The sequence below is a fragment of the Paramisgurnus dabryanus genome, chromosome 11 (assembly GCF_030506205.2).
Source record: "Paramisgurnus dabryanus chromosome 11, PD_genome_1.1, whole genome shotgun sequence".
In the NCBI taxonomy this organism is placed as follows: Eukaryota; Metazoa; Chordata; class Actinopteri; order Cypriniformes; family Cobitidae; genus Paramisgurnus; species Paramisgurnus dabryanus.
In genome coordinates this window covers 22160539-22181551 of record NC_133347.1, presented here as the reverse complement: position 1 = coordinate 22181551, position 21013 = coordinate 22160539, and the positions used below count along the sequence as shown (strand labels likewise).

Here is a 21013-nt window from a genome sequence, read left to right as displayed (position 1 = left end):
GAGATATTTAGGTTGGTGGTACCGTAAGCTGCATTTCCATTACAGATTTGCGCAAAACTTTACCGTAATTTTCTAAATGGCGACAAAAAACTATTGACGGCGTTTCCATTAACCGATGATATGCGACTGAAACTTAGTTTTTGCCCTTGTGATAAGTCATTCCAAACATCACGTCAGCTGATGTTGGTACTGTAGCCGGTTTACTTATATCCCATCCACCGTAATAGGCATTGTTTTTAACCAAAGGAGATGTAAGAGTATTATCCAAAAAATACTCTTTTGCGAAATGTACGTGTTTCCATCGGCCACATTTTCAATTCGCAAAGGGTAATGGAAACGCACCTACAGTCATCAAAGTGTCTTTGGGAAAATTACTTTTGATTCTAGGTTTTTAATAGGTTGTATAGGTTTTGAATTAAGTGCAGTGTGCCCTGTCAGAAAAAAAATGTCAAAAATGGGGCAGTATCCTTTCAAAAAGTACACATTGGCACCTAAAGAGTGCCTATTAGTATCTCAGGTAAACATATTGTCATTTTAGTAACATAAAGGTATATATTAGTTCCAAATGTACATTTCTGTAACTTGACTTAATTTATCAAGTTAAAGTAACATCACATTTATGATTTTATTTTTTTCTGCACTGTAAAAAATACTTTGCTGCCTTAAAATGTTTTGTTAAATCAACTCAGATTTACAAGTCATGTCAACAGAGATGAGTTGTCACAACTTATAAAATATAGTTGAGAAAAGTCAACTTAATTTTATAAGTTATAACAACTCACCTGTAGTTATAACAACTCATCTCTAGTCAAGATAAATAATAGTAAGTTGAAATGACTTGTAAATCCGAGTTGATTCAACAAATATTTTTTAGGCAGCAAAGTATTTTTTACAGTTAAGTAGTTTTTACAAGCATACCTTACAAAAAAACATTACTGATATGCATTTGGAGACAAAACAATGGCATTGATATATGTTAAGATGTCAATGCAAGATGTTTTTAAATTAAAAAAAATGCATTTTAGTCTAGGACTAGGATAAGCCCTGTCTGGGAAACCGCAGTATGTCCTATAACTTGTGAAGGTTACAATAGGAGGACAAAAACAAATGGCTGGACTGTCACTCATTTTCACCAAAACAGGAGTCATATTCCTCCAATGTTTTCCTAAGTAATTTTGCCTCATTTAACAATTTCCTCTAGGCACTTAGCCGAGGGCAAGCAAAGTATTTTCCATATCAGTAGTGTGTGGTTTTCAAAGAAATCCTAGGTGACAAGTTTGCCATGGCAACGAATTGGCGTAGATGGTGACATGTTTGGGTATAGTTTTCGACAAAATAGGAGGACCACGTTTTTTGTTGTTGTCCTAGATACGAGGAAATTGGGAGGGGTAAAGTTATGAATGAATGCCTTTTTCTTCAATAGAGTATAAGGACCTCACAGGACTGCAATAGCCCATTTAAGTTCCATAAAGTGGTCATGAACTTGCCATTGGAATTTATTTATTTTTTTAATTTGGCTCTAAGCCAGTGACAGGTTGAGCACCATTTGCATGGTACGCCTGAAACTCCGGACGCTGTCACGTGAGGAATCTGTATGCAACAAACGAAGAAACAAGGATTTGAGAATCACCTCACTTAAGTATTAAGAATGTTAGAATATAATTGCAAATCTATCTGGATGAAGTGGAATTGAAGTAAACATATTCAGACTACAAGAATTCAGCCGTTTGAATACTTGGATAATTAAAAATGAACACAAGGTGTGACAACATCCGGTTTGAGTGACAAGACTTTGTAATATCTGCAACTGACAATGAAGCAGGTTGGATAAGACATTATATTTTGGACTATTCACAAGATCCACTGCATAGAAAATAAAGAGGATACACCTGCACATTTCTGTGAGAAATTTTGCACCCATGAGGAAGACACACCATGGACCTTCATACTATGGACAAGGTAAAGTGAATCATTTTCTTTTCATTAGCTTATATTTCCTCCTTCATATCGGCGAAGACCGATGAATTATGCTAGCATTTCTTTGAAATCTTCTCAAATGTCATGCATGAAGTTGTATACTTATAAATTAAATGGATATTGAAATGTATACACATAGGAACATATTTGTGACCCTGCTTGTGAATTCCACACTGTATACAATTCTTTTCTGTATAGTCAACTCGCATTTACAATTCATTTTAACTTAATATTATTTATTTTAACTTGTGAAATTAAGTTGACTTATTTTAACAATATTTTACAAGTTATAACAACTCATTTTTTATCAAGATAAATAATAGCAATTTAAAAAGCCTTGTTAATCTGAGTTGATTAAACTTAAAAAATTAAGGCAGCAAAGAATATTTTACAGTGAGGCTAAAGTCAAGTTAGATTTCAACCATTGCTTTTACATTGATGTCAATATTTGACATGATTTTTAACTTTGACGATTTTATGTAGAAAACATTAAATCACAAAAAAATGGGTCACAAATGAAGAATAACGAACTAAAATTAGAAATATGTATTATTATATTACAAGCTTTGTATTTGCACTTAACCGCACCTGGTTTTAAGACATTACATGACATAACACACCTGCTCCAAAGTCCTGCAAATATTAGCGTACCTGTCTTTGGTCCTCCCCCTCACGCCATAAGAAGTACATTTCTGTGGTCTGTTACAAGACTGACTGCCACCTGATGGCTCGTGACCTTGGATGAGATCCAGGATGTGAGCTTTGGCAGCAGAGATTGTACAATTTGTTTTCATGTTAGCACGTCGGCATGACATTTGCATGATGAATTTCTTTGGTAAACACCCAAACTAATAAATGACAACCTCCAACCAAGATTATAATGCGCTAGTCTAACATTTGGTGAAATAACTGCAGTGAGGAGTCATTCTTAGTAGACTAACCAAGTAAATTACAGTCAATTTTTCAAAATTATGTTTAAAAAAAGTCTGTTTCTGGTTCAAATTTAGTATGCATACATGAAATATATGTTTTGTTATATAATGAAATGTCATTTTTAAAGATATTTCAAGTGCTCAAATAATATTTGTGGCTGCTGCAGTCTTCATGTTATCAATATTTATAACATTATACAGATACATTTTGGCTATGAATCAAGATTTATTCTAGAAGAACAAACTTAAATATGATATTTAAAGTAATACTTATGCAAGCTGTCATTCTGCAACAAAAATGTTTTCAACTTTATTAAGTATCATGCATATTTTTATTGAAATTAGTCATATGAAATGTCTGTAAACTTTAAAAAGATTAACATGTTTAATTTTGGATCTTAATTTAAAATCACTTTTCAGATGTTAATATTGCCAAACTAGTTTTACCCTTACCGACCCTGAGTGCAATAACCTAAAATGTTTAAACATCACATTCCTGTAGATCTATTTTGGGGGAAATGTTTGTCCTGTGCAAACCATGTCATCTATATTTAGCAACTTTTAAAGTTCAGAGTAGCTATTTTTGAATCCAACCTAAATCCCAGTTTCACCATTAACAAGATTTGTCTTGTGGGACTTTAGTTTAAACTACACATGGGAGCTCATTTTAACATGCTGTGATTATATGAGAGTCAACAAATGATTTTAAAGGGGGCCTTTGTGAAGATAGCCTGTTTTGTTGCATTAATTGATTTCATTCCCTTATTTTCCTTAAAATGCACACTGAATCAGGATGATGCTCATGTTTGTACATGAAGCAACAATGGACATAAATTTCGGGTATAACATTTAAATCTGATCACATTTGGGAATTTCTCAAGGAGCAAAGGCCAGGTCAAATTCAGAGTAGGCAAACTCTTGACCAATGGCCTTGACAGCAGGGTTTCCAAGCAAGGTGATGGGTGAAATGACATCTGAATGTGTGTAGAAAGGGCACTGATTTCTTTGACCACACCTCTCCACCTCCTTCAATCGAGCATAAAAACAGCTGATGCTCTCCATGCACCTCACTTGCGCGCGCACACTCGAACTCTTGCACATCAGGTTTAAAAAACCTTTGAGAAGATGCCGTGTCTCATTTCAGCTCGTAGACAGAGGATGCTCACTGATTATAAGTCAGTGCTAGAGAAAATTCTCATGGTAAGAGCCAACGCTTGCAGTCAAATAGGTCATGCGCACATTTCAGATCATCGTAATCATGTTAAGATTAAATAATCTTGTTGAAAAGCATTGACTTACCTAAATCTCTCTTTACAGGTGGATCAAATTCTGTCAGAGTTTTTGTTGAGTAAAGAAGAGCTTGTGGAGGTGATGAGGAGGATGCGGAGGGAAATGGAGAGAGGGCTGCGTGTGGAGACACATGATGAAGCCAGTGTCAAAATGCTGCCCACTTATGTTCGCTCCACACCTGAGGGTTCTGGTAAGAGTTCTGCTCTTAGTATAGTAGTAAAGTAGTATAAGTAGTATAGTTTCTGCTTTATTATATATATTTTTACCTAACAAATATTTCTACAAATTTGTATATTTAAATAATAAAGTAGATAGGAAGTACTGTCTGTAATGTGATGTTGGATGAATCTGATTTATCTCAGAGGTGGGTGATTTTCTGGCACTGGATCTTGGAGGAACAAACTTCCGGGTGATGCTGGTGAAAGTGGGTGAGGATGAAGTGCGGGGCTGGAAGGTGGAAACGAAACATCATATGTACTCCATCCAAGAGGACGCCATGACTGGTACCGCTGAAATGGTGAGAGATGAAAAAGTCATTGGATTAATTTGATAGAAATTTGTAAATATTTGTCTCATCCCCTCTTTCTCGCTGCCTAGCTTTTTGACTACGTTGCCGGCTGCATATCTGATTTCCTGGACAAGCACAATCTCAAACATAAAAAGCTTCCACTGGGTTTCACCTTCTCCTTTCCAGTCCGTCATGAGGATTTGGACAAGGTAAGTTACTGCATCAGTGTATTTACCATGTACATTGTACATGGTCCTACATTAAATTTTATTCCAAACAACTTCAATCTATACATTTACATTTATGTGAAACTTTGCACTGCTACAATACTCTACAAACTGATCTACAGGACCAAAGTGTAAACATAGCCACATGTTGTAAAATGACCACACTTACCCTTTGGTACATCTGTGCCATACTTAAATGACTGATGTTTTATTGCTTTGTTTGTCCATAAAGTGTAACATACCGTATGTACTGTTGTGTGTTTGCATTGTGGCAGGGCATTCTGCTCAACTGGACAAAAGGCTTCAAGGCTTCTGGTGCTGAGGGCAATAATGTTGTGGGTCTGCTGAGAGATGCCATTAAAAGGAGAGGGGTTAGTATGCATGAGTTACCCGTGATACATGGCGCTTTAACTGCTCCTAAATACAGTAAATAATTTGAATTAAAATGCTTATAAAGAATAGATCTTTGAATAGGCTGAAAGCCTCATAGGCTGAAAGTCACAAACTAAAAGTAAAAATGAAATATTTTCTTTATAGGATTTTGAAATGGATGTGGTTGCTATGGTCAACGATACTGTAGCCACAATGATCTCATGCTACTATGAAGATCGCAGCTGTGAAGTTGGCATGATAGTAGGTAAGATAATAACTGCACACACACAATTAAACATAAGTAAATATAATTCAAGATGGGAGATGACGTTTATAACAGGAAAGTGGGATCTGTTTTCATTTAACCATTTCGAAAAGCACTGCAATAAAAAGCTTTTAGTTTTATGTTATTGTTTAGGTTAGGTCATCTTTATTGTGCGCCAGGGTGGAAACTTTTCGGCTCACCATAGCACTTTTTACACTCCAGACATGCGATGTCACAAAAAATGTAACAAATGACCTCTTTCTCTCTCTCTCTCTCTCTCTCTCTATTGGTTGTTTATAAGGTACCGGATGTAACGCGTGCTATATGGAGGAGATGCGGACAGTAGAGCTGGTGGAGGGGGAAGAGGGTCGGATGTGTGTGAACACCGAATGGGGAGCGTTTGGGGCAAATGGTGAACTGGAAGAGTTTCGTCTGGAATACGACCGTGTTGTGGATGAAACGTCAATAAATCCTGGAAAACAGCTGTGAGTCTTTTTTGAAAAAAACAAAAAAATGTCTGAACATTTCAATTTCCATTAAACATCCTTTCAAAAATACACAGCCATGCAACTATGTTTGCTTCTGTACTGACATTAAATTATTATTGTTACAATTAAAATATTGCTTGGTTATTTTCAAGCCAGCGTTGGGTCAAAAAGGGTCAAACCCAGCCCATTGGGTTGTAATATAACCTATGCTGGATAGTTTCAACCCAAAATGCTGGGTTGTTTAACCCATGGTTGGGTCAAATGTAAACAATTTCCGTGTTAATTTAAGTTCGTCCCTTTTAGACACAATGCTAGGTTGAAAATAACCCAGATTTTATAGAGTGTACAATCTAAAAAATGTTGGGTTATTTTCAACAGTGTTGGGTCAAAAAAGGCCGAACCCAGGCCGTTGGGTTGTAATTTAATCTATGCTGGGTTGTTTCAACCCACAATGCTGGGTTGTTTGTTTTAACTTATTGTTCGTTCAAATATAAACTATTTCTCTGTTAATTTAACCCAATAGCTGGGCTCAACCCTTTTTTTACCCAATGCTGGTTGAAAATAACCCAGCATTTTTTAGAGTTTATACACTAAAAAATGCTTGGTTATTTTCAACCCAACATTGTGTCAAAAAGAGACGACGACGAGCCCAGCCTGCTGTGTTGTAATTTAACAAGTGCTGGGTTGTTTCAACACAAAATGCTGGGTTGTTTAACAAGGGTTAGGGTTAAAAATGGGTTGAGCCAGCAGTTGGGTTAAATTAACCAAGAAATAGTTTATATTTGAACGAACAATAAGTTAAAACAAACAACCCCGTATTGTGGGTTGAAACAACCCAGCATAGAACCCATTCATAGTTGTTTCAACCCAAAATCCTGCACTCTAAAAAAATATTGGGTTGTTTTTAACCCAGGGCTGGGTAACTATTAGAACACATTTCTTGGTTAAAATGATCCAAATAATGGGTTGTTTCAACATGGTTGATTAACAATAACCCAGCAATAACCCAGCAGTTGGGTAAAACAACCCATTATTTGTGTCATTTTAACCCAGAAATGTGTTCTGTCCAATAGTTAACCAGTCCTGGGTTAAAAACAACCCAACATTTTTTAGAGTGTGGGTTGTTTAACCTATTGTTGGGTCAAATATAAACAATTTCCATGTTAATTTAGGTTTGCGCATTTTTGACACAATGCTGGGTTGAAAATAAATAACCCACCCAGTGTACACTCTTAAAATGTGGGGTTATTTTGTTTCAACACAAAATGCTGGGTTGTTTTAACTCATTGTTGGGTCAAATAACAAAATTTTCTGGGTTAATTTAACCCAAGTGCTGGGCTCTATATTGGCTACCGATTTTTTAAGTAGCAGTATGACAAGTGGCCATATATGAAGCACAGATGTCCTCACATTCCACCCCTTAAGTTCAGGAAGAGCTTACTTAGATGTCAGCCTGGAGCTCTTATGTGGTCTCCAGGTGACCGGGTTGTTTTTCTGTACATATGGAGATGCTGATGGTAGCCACGTCAGTGCTGGAATACACGACTGGATTAATGGCCAGGGAAGGAGATCATTAGCAGCACTGCTAGCTTAATGGGTATTTACATGGGTAGAGCTCAATGGGCCGATCTTCTGATGTTTGATTTCATACTTCCTTCCTACCCCACATGCACTTTAGGCAATTTACATTTCACAATATTATTCTCGGGCTTAAACTCTCATAAAAGCCTTTCCTGTTGCTACAGTTTTGCTTAACATGAGCCACTGGTCTTAATTGGGACATGTTCATGGTAACTACATGGCCACCAATATCTCAGCCACAAAAGACCTACATTCAATCTTTGCATTTCCTGTGACTTTAGGTACGAGAAGCTGATTGGTGGAAAGTATATGGGAGAGCTTGCGCGTCTCGTCCTGCTGAAACTAGTGAATGAAGATCTGCTGTTTAACGGTGAAGCCTCAGACCTGCTGAAAACACGCGGTGCCTTTGAAACTCGCTTTGTCTCTCAGATTGAGAGGTATGACCCGGCACTTTCTTACATTTTGATTATTGCAATAAACTTGTAAACGATATGAAAGCACCAAAAATGCCACTCGGAAAGAATGTACTTGACCAGAATATATTGAATATACAGTATAATGCTTTTTGTTTCAGTGACACAGGAGACAGAAAGCAGATTTATAACATCTTAAGTTCATTGGGAATCTTACCATCCGAGCTGGACTGCGACATCGTACGTCTGGCATGTGAGAGTGTGTCAACACGAGCGGCTCACATGTGCGCTGCTGGACTCGCTGGCGTCATCAACCTAATGAGGGAACGACGTTGTCAAGAGGAACTCAAGATCACTGTGGGAGTCGATGGCTCTGTCTACAAACTACATCCTTGGTAAGTTTAAGAGAGAGAGAGAGAGAGGCATTATGGGTAAGCAAACAGACAAATGAGAACGGAAGGTAACTGGAATGAGAGGTCTTGGTGATATAAAGTTTTATTGTTGCCTCACTTTTCTAAGTTGCTTTATATGAAAGCATCTGCTAAATGAAAAATGAAGGCTAAATGCCTCACTGCTTTATTTGTGCCCTTACAGTTTCAAGGAAAGGTTTCATAAACTTGTGCGGGAAATGACACCTCACTGCGAAATTACCTTCATCCAATCAGAAGAAGGGAGTGGTCGGGGTGCGGCTCTCATTTCCGCTGTTGCATGCAAGATGGCCGGATGTATGCTGACGCCATGATAAACTTGTCATGGTTGAATGTCAATGTACCTAAACACTCATTCCTGGAAAGCCCCTTATTGTGGTGAAAATGCGATTTTCTTTGAACATTGCATTGCATGTGCCATATGAAGGAGGTGGTTTCTGGGTTGTTTGGAAAACCACATGTATACAGCCCATTTAATAGTCCCTAAAATAGGTCATGTTTCATTTCAATATTATAAAAAGACATAAATTGGCAGTTTAATGTGAATTTGGTAATTTAGTAATGTGAACTTGTCTTGAGCACATTTTAGATAATGTTTTATTTTTAAAACATTGCCTTATTTGGACTTTTAATGACCGTTCAAGAGATAAGCTAAGGGGAAGTTGTAAATACATATGACTGTATGAAATGTTTATGGCTTATTTTATTTTTAAACTGTTTATATTCAGGGGCAAATTTAACTACTAAATTATTGAATGTTTTGTAAAAGTGGAAATAATAAATTACTGTAAATAAAGCTGCTGTACTGCTAAGTAATAATACAAGGATTGTTTGAATAAACAATTATTAGTTCCCTGAAACTACTAAAACTATATTTAAATGCATGTTAAATGTGTGTAAATAGTAAAAAATAAATTGTGATTGATTTATTACAATTCTCATTTTGATTTAGTCTTTTATATACATGAATACTTTATTTTCTTCAAGTAAATAATAAGATAAAAAGAGAAATAAATTGTTTATTAAAAGTAAACAATGAAATAAAAAGAGAAATACATTGGTTTTTTTACGTTTCTGTACATATTTAAAAATAGGGCAAATGACATAAGCTATGTTTTGTTATGACCTATCTGTAAATATGCTAATTTAAGTGTAAAATAGGCAGATTTTGAGTCAGCAAAAGCAACACACACATTGTTTTTTTTAGGTTTACCCAAAGACCCAGTTTGAAGTCTGACTTCTGTGTAAGGCATGGACCACAGTTACTCAAATAACTGGATAATGCAAACTATTCAGAAATATGCAGGTCACAAACGGCCACATAATATTATACCAAATTATTACAAATTTCAAGAAATAATAATATGATTAAATAATTGATAATAATCAAATGAATTGCAGTGTCATATTCAGCATGAAGTAGCTTTATAACTTAAGTGGCCCACAGGAAAGTCCAAAAATCACACAATATCTTATAAAATGTATGCAAAATATGGCATATACAACAAATGACATTTTGTTCACATGAAATTTCTTTTTCCATTGAATGTTTACAACAAATATTTTTTATATATAAAGGTCCTGGAAAAATAATGAATTCAGAGGCTATTAAATCCATATATATTACACCATCTGCTCAATAAAACAGCTGTGACAAAAGCTCCAGACAACCATACAAAAGTATCATCTATTGTGTTTATCATTAAAACAATACATTTTAAATTCTGTTGTCAGTGATGAAGTCATGATTTACTGCCATCGAGTGGCTCTTGGATGTAATTTTGTGTTTAGACTCTGGTGGCAGTAAATCATGACAACAGTATATAAAATTTATTATTTTGATGTATGTGTGTTCAAAATATTGGTTGTTAACATTCATTGGAAACAGAAATTCCATGAGAACAAAATGTATTTTGTTGAATATGCCATATTTTGCATACGAAAATGGATAAAAACATAATGCCTAGGCTAATGTCTGTATTATGATCATATAAATGAATAATATAGCCTAGTTTTTGTACATAACTCACCTTAAGCCTGATGACTTTACTGTCCTATATAACGTCACGCATGTAGATGTTAAAAAATAAAACACTTGTTGGTCGTAACAGAACTCAGTGCTATTACGTCACTAAAACAAAGTGAAAACCTGTGGTCAGGTCAGGCGCTGTTGATCTCTGTCCTTCTTCTGCTTTTCTCTGACGTCATAAGCAGAACTGTGATTACATTTAAAACTGATACACTGGCATAGGTTATTCCAACTAAATTTTGTTGTTTATAAATGTTTGTCTTACACAGTTAGGTCATACGTCAAACTCCCCCCAAAAGTTTGTTAGTAAGTTTTCTGCCACTAGATGGCAGTGTAACACAATGAAATTTACACTATGATATGTGTAGGCCCATCTAATAATATCCCTACCTTGCATGCTGTGTTAACGAATTATGTCGGCTAAATGATTCAGGAAATTCAGTATGCCCTTAAATGATCTTACAGTCAGTGAGACAAGGTATTTTTCTTAACTTTTTAAAGCACTGGAGTTAAAGCTTGTATGTTTTATAAATGGGCTGTTGTATGTAAAGGTTTGTCTTCATTTCTTTTATTGTCCTTCTTTGTACTATTTTTTATATTGAGCAATGTGTCTAATAATAAAGAATGATATGATATAAACGCGAATTGTGGGGGCCTATTTGCTTCATATTAACAAAATAAATGTAAGCGAGAAAACTATGCTAATAAATCTAAAAATACTACAGATATGTACTATTTTCTTTTTTTTTTGACGAACTCAAAGGTAGCGATAGAAACTTACCTGTAAATCCCACAATCCACTTTGGTAGTGTGGCGCTCTCGCGATACTTTGATGTCATACACCGTCTGCCCAGCGCCACATTAAAACGAACACGCCCAATAAATTAAAAACAATCTATATTAATTAATTTATTACCATTCAAAAGCGGTATTTATGAGTGTTAATTTGTTCTCTTTATTTTTACTCTAAAATAAATCGAGCTGATTAAAGGATTACACAACCCAAATAAAGTGGATATGATCTTGTTTTAAAAATAGTCCCAACCGAACACTTCATCATGACTTAAGATGGACATCCGTTTATGAGTATAAATATTTACTACCGTAATGTAAACAATTTACACACATATTACAGGCGGGAAGGTTTGTATGCTTTTCCGCCCACAACCTATTGTTGTTACTCCGCCCATTTTTGCAAATTAGCGACTTTTTGGTTTTAGTTTGTCTAAATCGCCCTGGAACGACTCGACATGAGCACAAGACGACACATAACACCCGAAACATGTGGACAAAAGTGAGAAACAACAGCAGATATCCTCTCGATGAACCACAGGAACACAACCTCACACAGGTAACGTACATGCACACAAACACACATATGTAAACAGTGCAGTGCAACATGTCACGCTTCTGCAACCGCTTTTCTTCCTGAATGGTGCACGTGCTTGCAAGCTCTATTAAAGAACAGCAGAGTTTTGTTACATTTCTATCAGTTCAGTGTTAGAAATATAACTCTATAACACAAGGTTGTTAGTACCTATTTAGTTAAATTGACTCCATAAGTAGTCCACAAAGTTACATTTAAAGGAAATGTCAGCATTTACTGGGCGCAGGTCGATGGATATTTTGAGAAGCCTCTCTCTCCCTCTCTCTCTCTCTTATTTCCTGTCCTCCAGCATGTTTTGGAAACTTTCAGTCATTGCATACTTTCTTATCTTTGAACAACAGTAGTGGGACGTGCCTCCTCCCCCCTCCTCTCTCTCTCTCTCTCTCTCTCTCTATCTCTTTCTCTCTCTCTCTGTCAGTTCATGTGAACCCATTTTCTGTCTAAGGTTTAGCAAGTATTTTATGCTTACAGTATAGTACATGTTGAAGACAAACGAACTGGATTGGTTAAATTTCATACAGTGCACCCTAATACATGGTGCTACCCCTTCACTGGAGCCACCATGTTGATATACTGTATGTGACAAATACTTAGCACTTCATTTTGATAATGCACTTATTCTCCAGATATCGGTCATTTTTTGATTGTGAAATACATTATTTTTGAGTTATGGGAGACTTTTATCATGCACCGACACTTGGGATTTATCTCTCACTCTCTATTTCTCCCATTAGATTATATCTCCAGTGTTTTCATGGCTTCCCCTCAGCTCAGAAAGAAATGGTAATTTAATGAACAGTCTTAATACAGTCATGCAAATGATCTTTTTTTTTGCATGTATTAACATAATCCTTATTATCTCTAAAGGCTCAATAACTGCCAATCCACCTGCTCACAATGGGAACCCTGCTGACAGGACCAGTGGCATCATACCAGGTATACCTAAAGTAGTTTATAAAATAAGTGTTTAATATAATGGATTTAAAATTTGATAAATTAAAAAAAATGTATCAAAGTCTCTATTTAAGTGCAGGAGTCATCTCTAGGATGTACTTTATTTACTTTTTGTATTTGTTTTATGGTTTTTTATCTTATGACAGCAAAGTGGCTTCCTGCATGTTTGTTATACCAACCGGTTCAACTTTATATCAAATAAAATTCATGCATTGCTTCATTTATTGTTCATCTACTGATTTCTTTTTACTGTCTGAGCAAATTCGCCCCTCTGCTCTGGCTGGAGGGTTTGTGTTTTGTGTCACTCTTGTAAAGCCTTTGCTTCCAAAACAAGCCCTGTCAAAACAAAACATTTTATGCATTTGATTCGTTTTTCACTTTCTGAGAATAGTGGATATCAAGCGTAATACTTCTGTGATATTTTAATTAAAAACATTGCCTTTGTTTTGTGTGCGTGCTTAGCTAAATTTAGCCAGTTTTCTGGTATTATCTGGTCATCTAGATTGGTTGGGCTGGCTTGTTGGCCAGTTTAAGAGAGGTTTTAGAGCAGGGTTTTACCAGGTAAATCAGCTGAGCATAAGCATGGCCAAGCTGGGGGACAAAGTAACCAGCTAAGATTGCAACTAAGCCCAGTAACCGCTTTAGACTTGTTTAAAGGGACATTCCATTTTTTTTAAATATGCTTATTTTCCAACTTCCCTAGAGTTAAACATCTGATTTTTACCATTTTGGAATCCATTCAGCTGATCTCTGGGTCTGGCGGTACCACTTTTAGCATAGCTTAGCATAATCCATTGAATCTGATTAGACCGTTAGCATCACGCTAAAAAATTACCAAAGAGTTTCTAAATTTTAAACTCTTCTGTAGTTACATCGTGTACTAAAACCGGCAGGAAATTAAAAGTTGCGATTTTTGCTAGGCGTATACAGTATGGCTAGGAACTATACTCTCATTCTGGCGTAAAAATCAAGGACTTTGCTGACATAACATGGCTGCAGAAGGCGGAATGATATTACGCAGTGCCCAAAATAGTCCCCCGCTATTGAAAGTAACCAAGGGGACTATTTTCGGGCAGTATGTTTATAATTTTTAGAAAGATTACACATGTCAGTATGTACCTAATTTACAAGATGGCTAATTTGCATGAATTTCTTATATTTTAGTACAGTCTGCTTTCCTCCAGTGAGGTTTGGGTTAGGTGTAGGGTTTTATTTGTGCTTTTTTATGATAATCATACTTTTTTGCGTACAGTTGATACCTGCACACAGAGAGAGAGAGAGAGAGAGAGAGATTGCAAATTGTCATTTATAATGATCAAAAACAAATATAGTAATATATTAGTAAAGGCAACTTTTCCAAGTTGGGCATAACAACTAAGTTATTGAAGACCAATAGTATTATTATATGCGGATGTCCTCATCCTCATCAAACCAGTCCTAAAAAGGACGTAAAAAAGTGATGTAAGAGTTTTACAGTTATTTTTAACTCTCTTCATTCTTAATAGATTTATGTTTAGCCAAAAACATTTTTGGCAGCTTTACTTGTTGGTCCTCAGAATTACTGCATAAGTAATATTTGGCACATACATTTGGCACATCTCTAAAAACAAACGGTGCTATATAGCACCAAAAGTGGTTCTTTGCTTGTAATCATAGAAGAACCATTTTTAGTGCCATATAGCACCATTGAAGCACCAGTGTAGAACCATATAGGGGCCATATAGCACCACATATGGTTCTACATAGCACTATATGGTTCTACACAGGTGTTTACTGGTGCTTCACCGGTGCTATATGGCATAGATATGTATAAAGGCTAGATGTCTTGTCCGCGCTGCTGGCCAATTGAGTGGAACGTCCGCATTTTGGCGGCCATCTTACCACAGGGCGCTCGCTCACTCGTACCATTGAGTTTTAATGATGCAGGTACTTTTAAATGACCGTAACTTGCTTAATTTTTTTACCGATTTTCAAACGGATTGGTTTGTTATAAACGTCAAAGATGTACCTATGACACTGCATACCTATACTAAAAATAAATAAAAAATTCATGAAACATGTTAAAGCATCCAGAATTATAGCCACGTTAATAACGTTTGTAAAAAATTGAGCAAGTTATGGTCATTTAAAAGTACCTGCACCATTAAACTCAATTCTACAAGTGAGCGAGCGCCCTGTGGTAAGATGGCCGCCAGGTGATGCCGTTAGGGACTCGGCGGTAAGACATATAGCCTTTATACATATCTATGCTATATGGCACTAAAAATGGTTCTTCTGTGATTACGAGCAAAGAACCACTTTTGGGGCTATATAGAACCGTTTGTTTTTAGAGTGTACAGTACAGTGTTTAAAGATGAAAGTGAAGACAAGTCAACACTTTATTCACATGATCTGAAAGAAAAAGACATCTCTAAAATCTCTTTTGTGGTTTAACAGAGGAGCTCTATCAGCTGCTACTGACAGACTGTGGATGATTTTTTTTTTTACTTCTCCACTCACAGGCCCAAACAGATTTCCATGTCATCACTGGAATTTTCCTTAACCCCCCAAACACACACTCACACTTACATAATGACTGCTTTCCCTTTAAATGTCTGCTGATATCTCTTTAAATGTGCTTCGTACTTCATTTTAATAAAACTATAAAAACTTCATATTTTAAAAGCCTGAGACCACTATTTAAAGCAGCAGTGATGTTTTATTTATTAAAACCTCAATGAAATCTTAATGGTGAAAGTGCATAAGTGTTTGTTTTGCTTTTGTAGGTGCGATAGCTGGAGCAGTGTTCATTGGCTTTCTGTTAGCCCTTTATGCCGTCCTATGGAAGTGCATGGTTACACAACCTAAAAGGTATAAACCAAAGTCATTTTTTACAAGATCATGTTCATGTGATTGATGTAAGTGCAATGCCTTTTCATTATTAAAGACTTGATTTCACAGTTGAGGTATTTATCGGCATATTGGATTCACATTGAAAATATCTGACTTGAATGTCAAATTTAAGTTTAAATGTTTTACAATTTTGAAATATTTTAATTGTATACATGTTCTATATGTAGAAATAATAACTATTTTATCTTACTGTCTCTTTTAGGAGGAAAAGAAGAAGTATAAAGGTTCGTGAACAGAGGTCACTCAGGTGCTGACTTAGAGATAGAACGCATCCTCCAAGTTTTACTAACTGATCTGAGGTCAGATTTTACCATGTATCAGAACTTAGTCTCATAAACTGTGTTTATGCACACATTGTTTTAGACTAATGTACTATTTCATGGATGAGGAAACTTGATCCCAGTGTAAAAAGTGTAAAACTTGATTTCAATTGCACAAGTCCAGACGTCCAAGTCCAAAGTGGTTTACAAAAGTGCAACAAGCAAAATGTCCACTAGATGGCACATGGCATCAACATAACACTTATTTTTTGGTAAAAACCTAGCAGTCACCCTAAACATTATGTTTAATTTTGTTGACTTAGGAGTTTAAAATATTTGGACATTTCTTTAACTGCTGTTATCTTTGTTAATTGATAGATGACCAATGTCATAAGCGACTTGGCCATTGTTTTTAAACCCTTTGACCAAGATGAACTCTGCTCCAGTGGACTATGAGTGAGTGCATGCATGTGTTTTTTGCATGCGTAGCAGTATTGGCCACAGAGCAGCAGAAATCTGGGTTAAAGTTTCAATATCCTTGTCTACGTGTGTATTAACATACGGAAACAGATTGCACATTTTTATTGTAGGTTGTTTTTTTGCACAGTTAATGTATGAGTACACTTTATTTTTAGGATTATTGATGAGAATACTGTTTTGTCACTGGTTTGTGTTATAGTGCACTCATATTTGATATTGTATGTTGTGAATGTATGAGCATGTTATTAATAATAGCATGTTACTGTAGATGCCTGTTAATGTGAACTCACTAATGCTTTACTGTAAGACAACATTGAATAGTAGCCTACTACATACTCTGCATACTAGAAGTTCAAACGTGCCAGATTTGCAAGTACACTGTCACAGGATGAGGTACAAGAGCTGTCACTGAGATGGTACCCTATAAAAATGTCATGCTACATACAATTTGAGTACACTATATGCACCCCTTTATGTTCAAATTAGTACTTTTTTTTTAAAGGGTATTGCCTCGTTTTGTAAAAAAGGTCAGTAATTATATATTTTTTTCATTCACATAATCCCCTCGATCAAAAATAAATGCTAGTTTCATTTCATGTCTCTTTTTTTCCAGTTTTTATGGTGTATAAATGTGTTTAGTCCTGCTGTTAAATGGTTTACAGTACAATAAATCCTGCAAATCTTTTACGAAGAACAACTTTCTTCTCTTATTGCATTTTATAGTTGTTTATTGGCTATAAAATTGTAGGCAATCCACTTTTAAATACATTTTAGTTATTTTAGTGGTAGCCTAAGTGAAACACGTTGGTGCAGTTTCCAGGGCTTAAAGTGATACTCAGACAAATATTAAAATTACCCCATGCATTATTTACTTACACTTAAGCAATCCGAGATACAAATATCCATCATCAAACATGAACACGTTTGAAGAGTCAATATTAATCACTCAGTCATCATGAATATAATCAAAATAATTAAATTTTGAGGTTTTATTATAAGTGGCCAAACATTTACACAAAAGTTCAATGATAAGTCTCTTGAAATATGTTTTTCTCATTTTATACCATTTTCTTAGATTGGGTGTATGCGATTTTGGCATGTAGACACTGCTCAGCTAGTGTAAAAAGTGAATAAATTACATAAAATTCAAAAACTTTTTGATTTTCCTTATAATCCTCAACAAGTTATTTGATAAAACAAGTCATTTTTTAAATTTATATTCAATTTTCATAACAATATAAAGCATTTACGTTTTTATATCATACTAATTAGCATAAGCACATGTTAGCACGCTAATAATAATAATATATGATACTTTGGATGAGCATGTGAGAAGAGACTGATCTCCAAACAGGCATTAACACAATTAGTGCTCATTGAGAGAAATACGTCACATCCACAACCAGCGCCACTCTTAACCAAATAATTTGAAAAAATACAAACGCTTCTAAATCAATAAGATAAACGGACATTAAACACTATTAAGTCTTTCTCTTTACCTAAAATGCATAAAATAACACTTAATTAAAAAAAATACTCTCCAAAAGCAGTTGCATACAAAGCATGCTGGGAAATTATTTTTCCAGAACCCAGACTCAAACTAATTGTGTTAACGCAATTAAAAAGAAATCAATAAATTATAGTACATATTCATTTTGTGTTAGACTATTTAAATATATATACTTATTGCTCTTTATGAGGTATTATTAATTAATTGAACACAATTTTAATGTGTCATTTCTAAGAAGGGCTTGAATAATTTTTTTGAGTGCATTTGGTCATTATTTAGTGGAGGTTAAAACATATAATGCACACACAGTAAGTATCTACACTTATTTTTCCGTATTTTCATCATATTTTATTTGTAGTTACGTGTCGTCAAGCTTAAAATGTCCACCCTGTCATTGTAAAATATTAATTAACATAAAATTTGGCAGAAAATCTAAATATGTATTTTAAACTTCAACAGTGAACAGCTTAAAATGGTACACCCTGTCATGAAAATTTACATTTACATGACAGGGTGGACATATTTTATAGGTTTGTTTGTATAGTGATGTGCTTGCAGTTCATTTATAAAAAGTGCTGGAGCGTGACCAATATGCATTTCTAACAGCCTAAGGTCTCCTTAAAACAAAACATAAGAAGTTAGATGGAGGGACATTTTGCAGTCTCAAAGAAACTATATAGCTATATTGACCCTTATTATTATTTTAGTAATAATGTCTCTTGCTCTTCCAAGCTTTTTAATTGTAGAAAACAGGGATCAGGGAGCAACTTTTGACTTTAAAGCCCAAACAGTGCATTTATTCCTCACAGAGGTAAATCACATGGCTCCAATGGGTTAACAAAGGTCTTCTGCGGGTTATCCTTAAATATCTATATTTTTTAAACTTTATAAAATAATATAGCTTCTGGTAACTGTGCCATCTTGGATTCATCACGCGAGTCCAAGAAGGCATAGTTTCCAGAAGCTAGTTATAGTTTATAATGTTTAAAATATGTATATTTTTCTTACAATATTGCATTGATTACCTCCCGTGTTGATTGCTTTATGGATGCACTTTTTTGGGTCTTAAAGTCAGAAGTTGTTCCCTGATCCCTGTTTTCTCCTAAGCTTGGAAGAGGGAGCACGTTTATTAAAGGTGACATAGAATGATTGAACGGGGTATTTATCCTTGTTCTGTGATGTGACATGTAGACAAATTTTTTTTTGTTTGGGTCTGTAATGCCTAAGAAGCGCCCTAAAAACCTCTCTCAGATAGCTCTATAAGGGTGGGGGATTTTAAACAAGTGTTTTGCACCTATTTGGCTCCCCCTACTGGCTTAACTTGTAATCTCATTACTGATTGGCTGACTTTGCTGCCACTCAAAAAATGAAGCCAATTATTTTAAAATGGAGGTGCAGTGAGATGCCTGTGATGTCATAAGCATCAGTTTTTCAGATTGGGCCGTTTTCTGGATGATATTTCTTAAAGAGGAATTTCTATGAGACTGAGATGTTTAGCATGTCTAGCACTTTTTGTATGTTCGTGAATGCGGGTAGACTACTATTATTCAACAAAGACAAGTTAAAAATGGTTTTTGATTCTCTGTCCCCTTTAAAAAAAACTCCATAATGTGTTCATCTGAAAGATGACGGACGTGTTAAATTTTGATATTTGGTTGGAGTATTGCTTTCGAGCTGTCTTAATTGAAAACAGCTTGCACTGACATATTTTAAAGTATATCAGTGTCATTGTTTTGTCTGTAAACGGACATCAATAATGTATATTTTTTTGTGAGGTATGTCTGTAAAAATCTACTTAAATGTGCTATTACAACTAAGACAATGCATAATCCAAACCCTGTCTGGAAAACCGCACACATTTCTCTGTGAAAGTGAATTTATTTTCTATATGCAACATAAATATTCAACAAGACTTAAAAGAATTTACAAAAACACAAAGTGCATTTAATATTACTACAGTAATTTCGCAACACAAGAGCAGACTCTCTTTACACTTTTTTTTATACTGGAGTGTCACTAGGGGTTGTTTTCTTCTTTTCAGAAAATACGAAACTTAAAAAAATGATAAATTACATAATTATATTTTCAACAAATGTTTCACAATCGAATAAAAAAGTAAAATTATCCTATACAACTAATTTTCATATTTCTAAAGGAATTTAATGTAGAACGTGAATTACAACTTTGTCCCAGGCGTGACTAGAATGTTAAATGTGACATGAAACAAAACTTTTAATAAAACACTGTTATTGTATGCTTGGTATCGCCTGTGAGCACCACAATCCTCAAATGACATTAAACCGTACAGTTTTGGAGCAGTAACAGTGCCATCAAAAGATCCACATAGGAAGCCTTGCGTTGACATTTGCTTTAACCTGTTATACTGGTCTCAAACTGAAAGTGCATGTATACGAGAAGCTATATGACTAATAATGTATCCCCAGGTGCTCACCTGCAATAGTTTAAATAATGGCAGACAGTCCATTTATTTATAACTACAAAGTCAATGTAATTGCAGAGGTAACTGCAGGGATGAGGAAGATTAGTTCATAAGAGTCTTTGACTAAGAAACGTTAATTTCCACTGTAGGCTCTTCTGGGCTGTTGTTGGGAATAATGCCGTTCTTTAATATAGATATGGGCTCTCCATTGGCAGGCTTTTCGTTGTTTTCAAAGTTGCTGTTCTCGTATACGTAGAGTTCCTTCTCTGTGGCCTTTTTTTCTTGAATCTGCAGCAGAAGTGCCTTGTTCACACCAGGACCTATACAACACAATACTATTTAATTACATCCATAATTTCCATATCTGAATCATGTTTAACACCTATTTTTGAGGGAAAAAAAAATGTAAGACCACCAATGTGAGAACGAAGAGAGTAAAGTGAGGACATCTGGCTGGTTCTCACTTTCTGGCACCCAATTAAAGGGGCTGTTTGAGGGTTAAGACTTGGGTTTATGGTTAGAGGTTGACTTGGGTTAAAGGAATAGTCTACTCTTTTGCCATATTAAACTATGTTATTAC

At 35.3% G+C, this 21013-nt stretch overlaps 4 protein-coding genes across 7 annotated transcripts in view; 2 read left to right on the top strand and 2 right to left on the bottom strand.

Moving 5' to 3' along the window:
• Positions 1-4342, bottom strand: part of myl7 (myosin, light chain 7, regulatory) — a 6722-nt gene extending 2380 nt beyond the window's left edge. Inside the window, exon 1 of one of the 2 annotated variants that reach the window (XM_065260107.2) lies at positions 4209-4342. The gene's annotated coding sequence lies outside the window, so the exon portion shown is untranslated. Of the gene's footprint in view, positions 1-2628; positions 2803-4208 lie in introns of those variants that run through there. The other variant, XM_065260108.2, reaches the window with a different exon arrangement.
• Positions 113-9410, top strand: gck (glucokinase (hexokinase 4)). 2 transcript variants are annotated; one of them, XM_065260106.2, is made up of 10 exons: positions 113-1959; positions 4227-4389; positions 4562-4716; positions 4797-4916; positions 5210-5305; positions 5472-5571; positions 5873-6056; positions 7922-8077; positions 8215-8448; positions 8648-9410. In XM_065260106.2, exons 1-10 carry the CDS (start codon positions 1936-1938, stop codon positions 8793-8795), a joined length of 1380 nt encoding a protein of 459 aa, XP_065116178.1. In that variant the 5' UTR covers positions 113-1935; the 3' UTR covers positions 8796-9410. The 2 variants fall into 2 exon arrangements, with proteins under 2 accessions (XP_065116178.1, XP_065116177.1); XM_065260105.2 differs by lacking the exon at positions 113-1959 and adding an exon at positions 3337-4109.
• Positions 9411-11663: 2253 nt separating this feature from the next.
• Positions 11664-17079, top strand: LOC141283000 (uncharacterized). The gene is made up of 5 exons (XM_073816244.1): positions 11664-11861; positions 12632-12680; positions 12765-12833; positions 15617-15701; positions 15946-17079. The coding sequence occupies exons 1-5, from the start codon at positions 11793-11795 to the stop codon at positions 15995-15997; spliced, it is 324 nt and encodes a 107-aa protein (XP_073672345.1). The 5' UTR covers positions 11664-11792; the 3' UTR covers positions 15998-17079.
• Positions 17080-19865: 2786 nt separating this feature from the next.
• Positions 19866-21013, bottom strand: part of npc1l1 (NPC1-like 1) — a 58752-nt gene continuing 57604 nt past the window's right edge. Inside the window, exon 19 of one of the 2 annotated variants that reach the window (XM_065247412.2) lies at positions 19866-20753. In XM_065247412.2, the coding sequence (XP_065103484.1) occupies positions 20557-20753 (197 nt within the window). In that variant the 3' untranslated portion in view covers positions 19866-20556. The remainder of the gene's footprint in view (positions 20754-21013) is intronic. The other variant, XM_065247411.2, reaches the window with a different exon arrangement.

Bases quoted from the DNA above. Each gene is read 5' to 3' on its own strand.
- gck (XM_065260105.2), top strand. From the start codon at position 4,035: ATGCCGTGTCTCATTTCAGCTCGTAGACAGAGGATGCTCACTGATTAT. The intron at 4,717-4,796 runs GTGAGAGATGAA...CTCGCTGCCTAG, and splicing joins TGACTGGTACCGCTGAAATG to CTTTTTGACTACGTTGCCGG. The intron at 4,917-5,209 runs GTAAGTTACTGC...GCATTGTGGCAG, and splicing joins GTCATGAGGATTTGGACAAG to GGCATTCTGCTCAACTGGAC.
- LOC141283000 (XM_073816244.1), top strand. From the start codon at position 11,793: ATGTGGACAAAAGTGAGAAACAACAGCAGATATCCTCTCGATGAACCA. The intron at 12,681-12,764 runs GTAATTTAATGA...TTATCTCTAAAG, and splicing joins CCTCAGCTCAGAAAGAAATG to GCTCAATAACTGCCAATCCA. The intron at 15,702-15,945 runs GTATAAACCAAA...TGTCTCTTTTAG, and splicing joins ATGGTTACACAACCTAAAAG to GAGGAAAAGAAGAAGTATAA.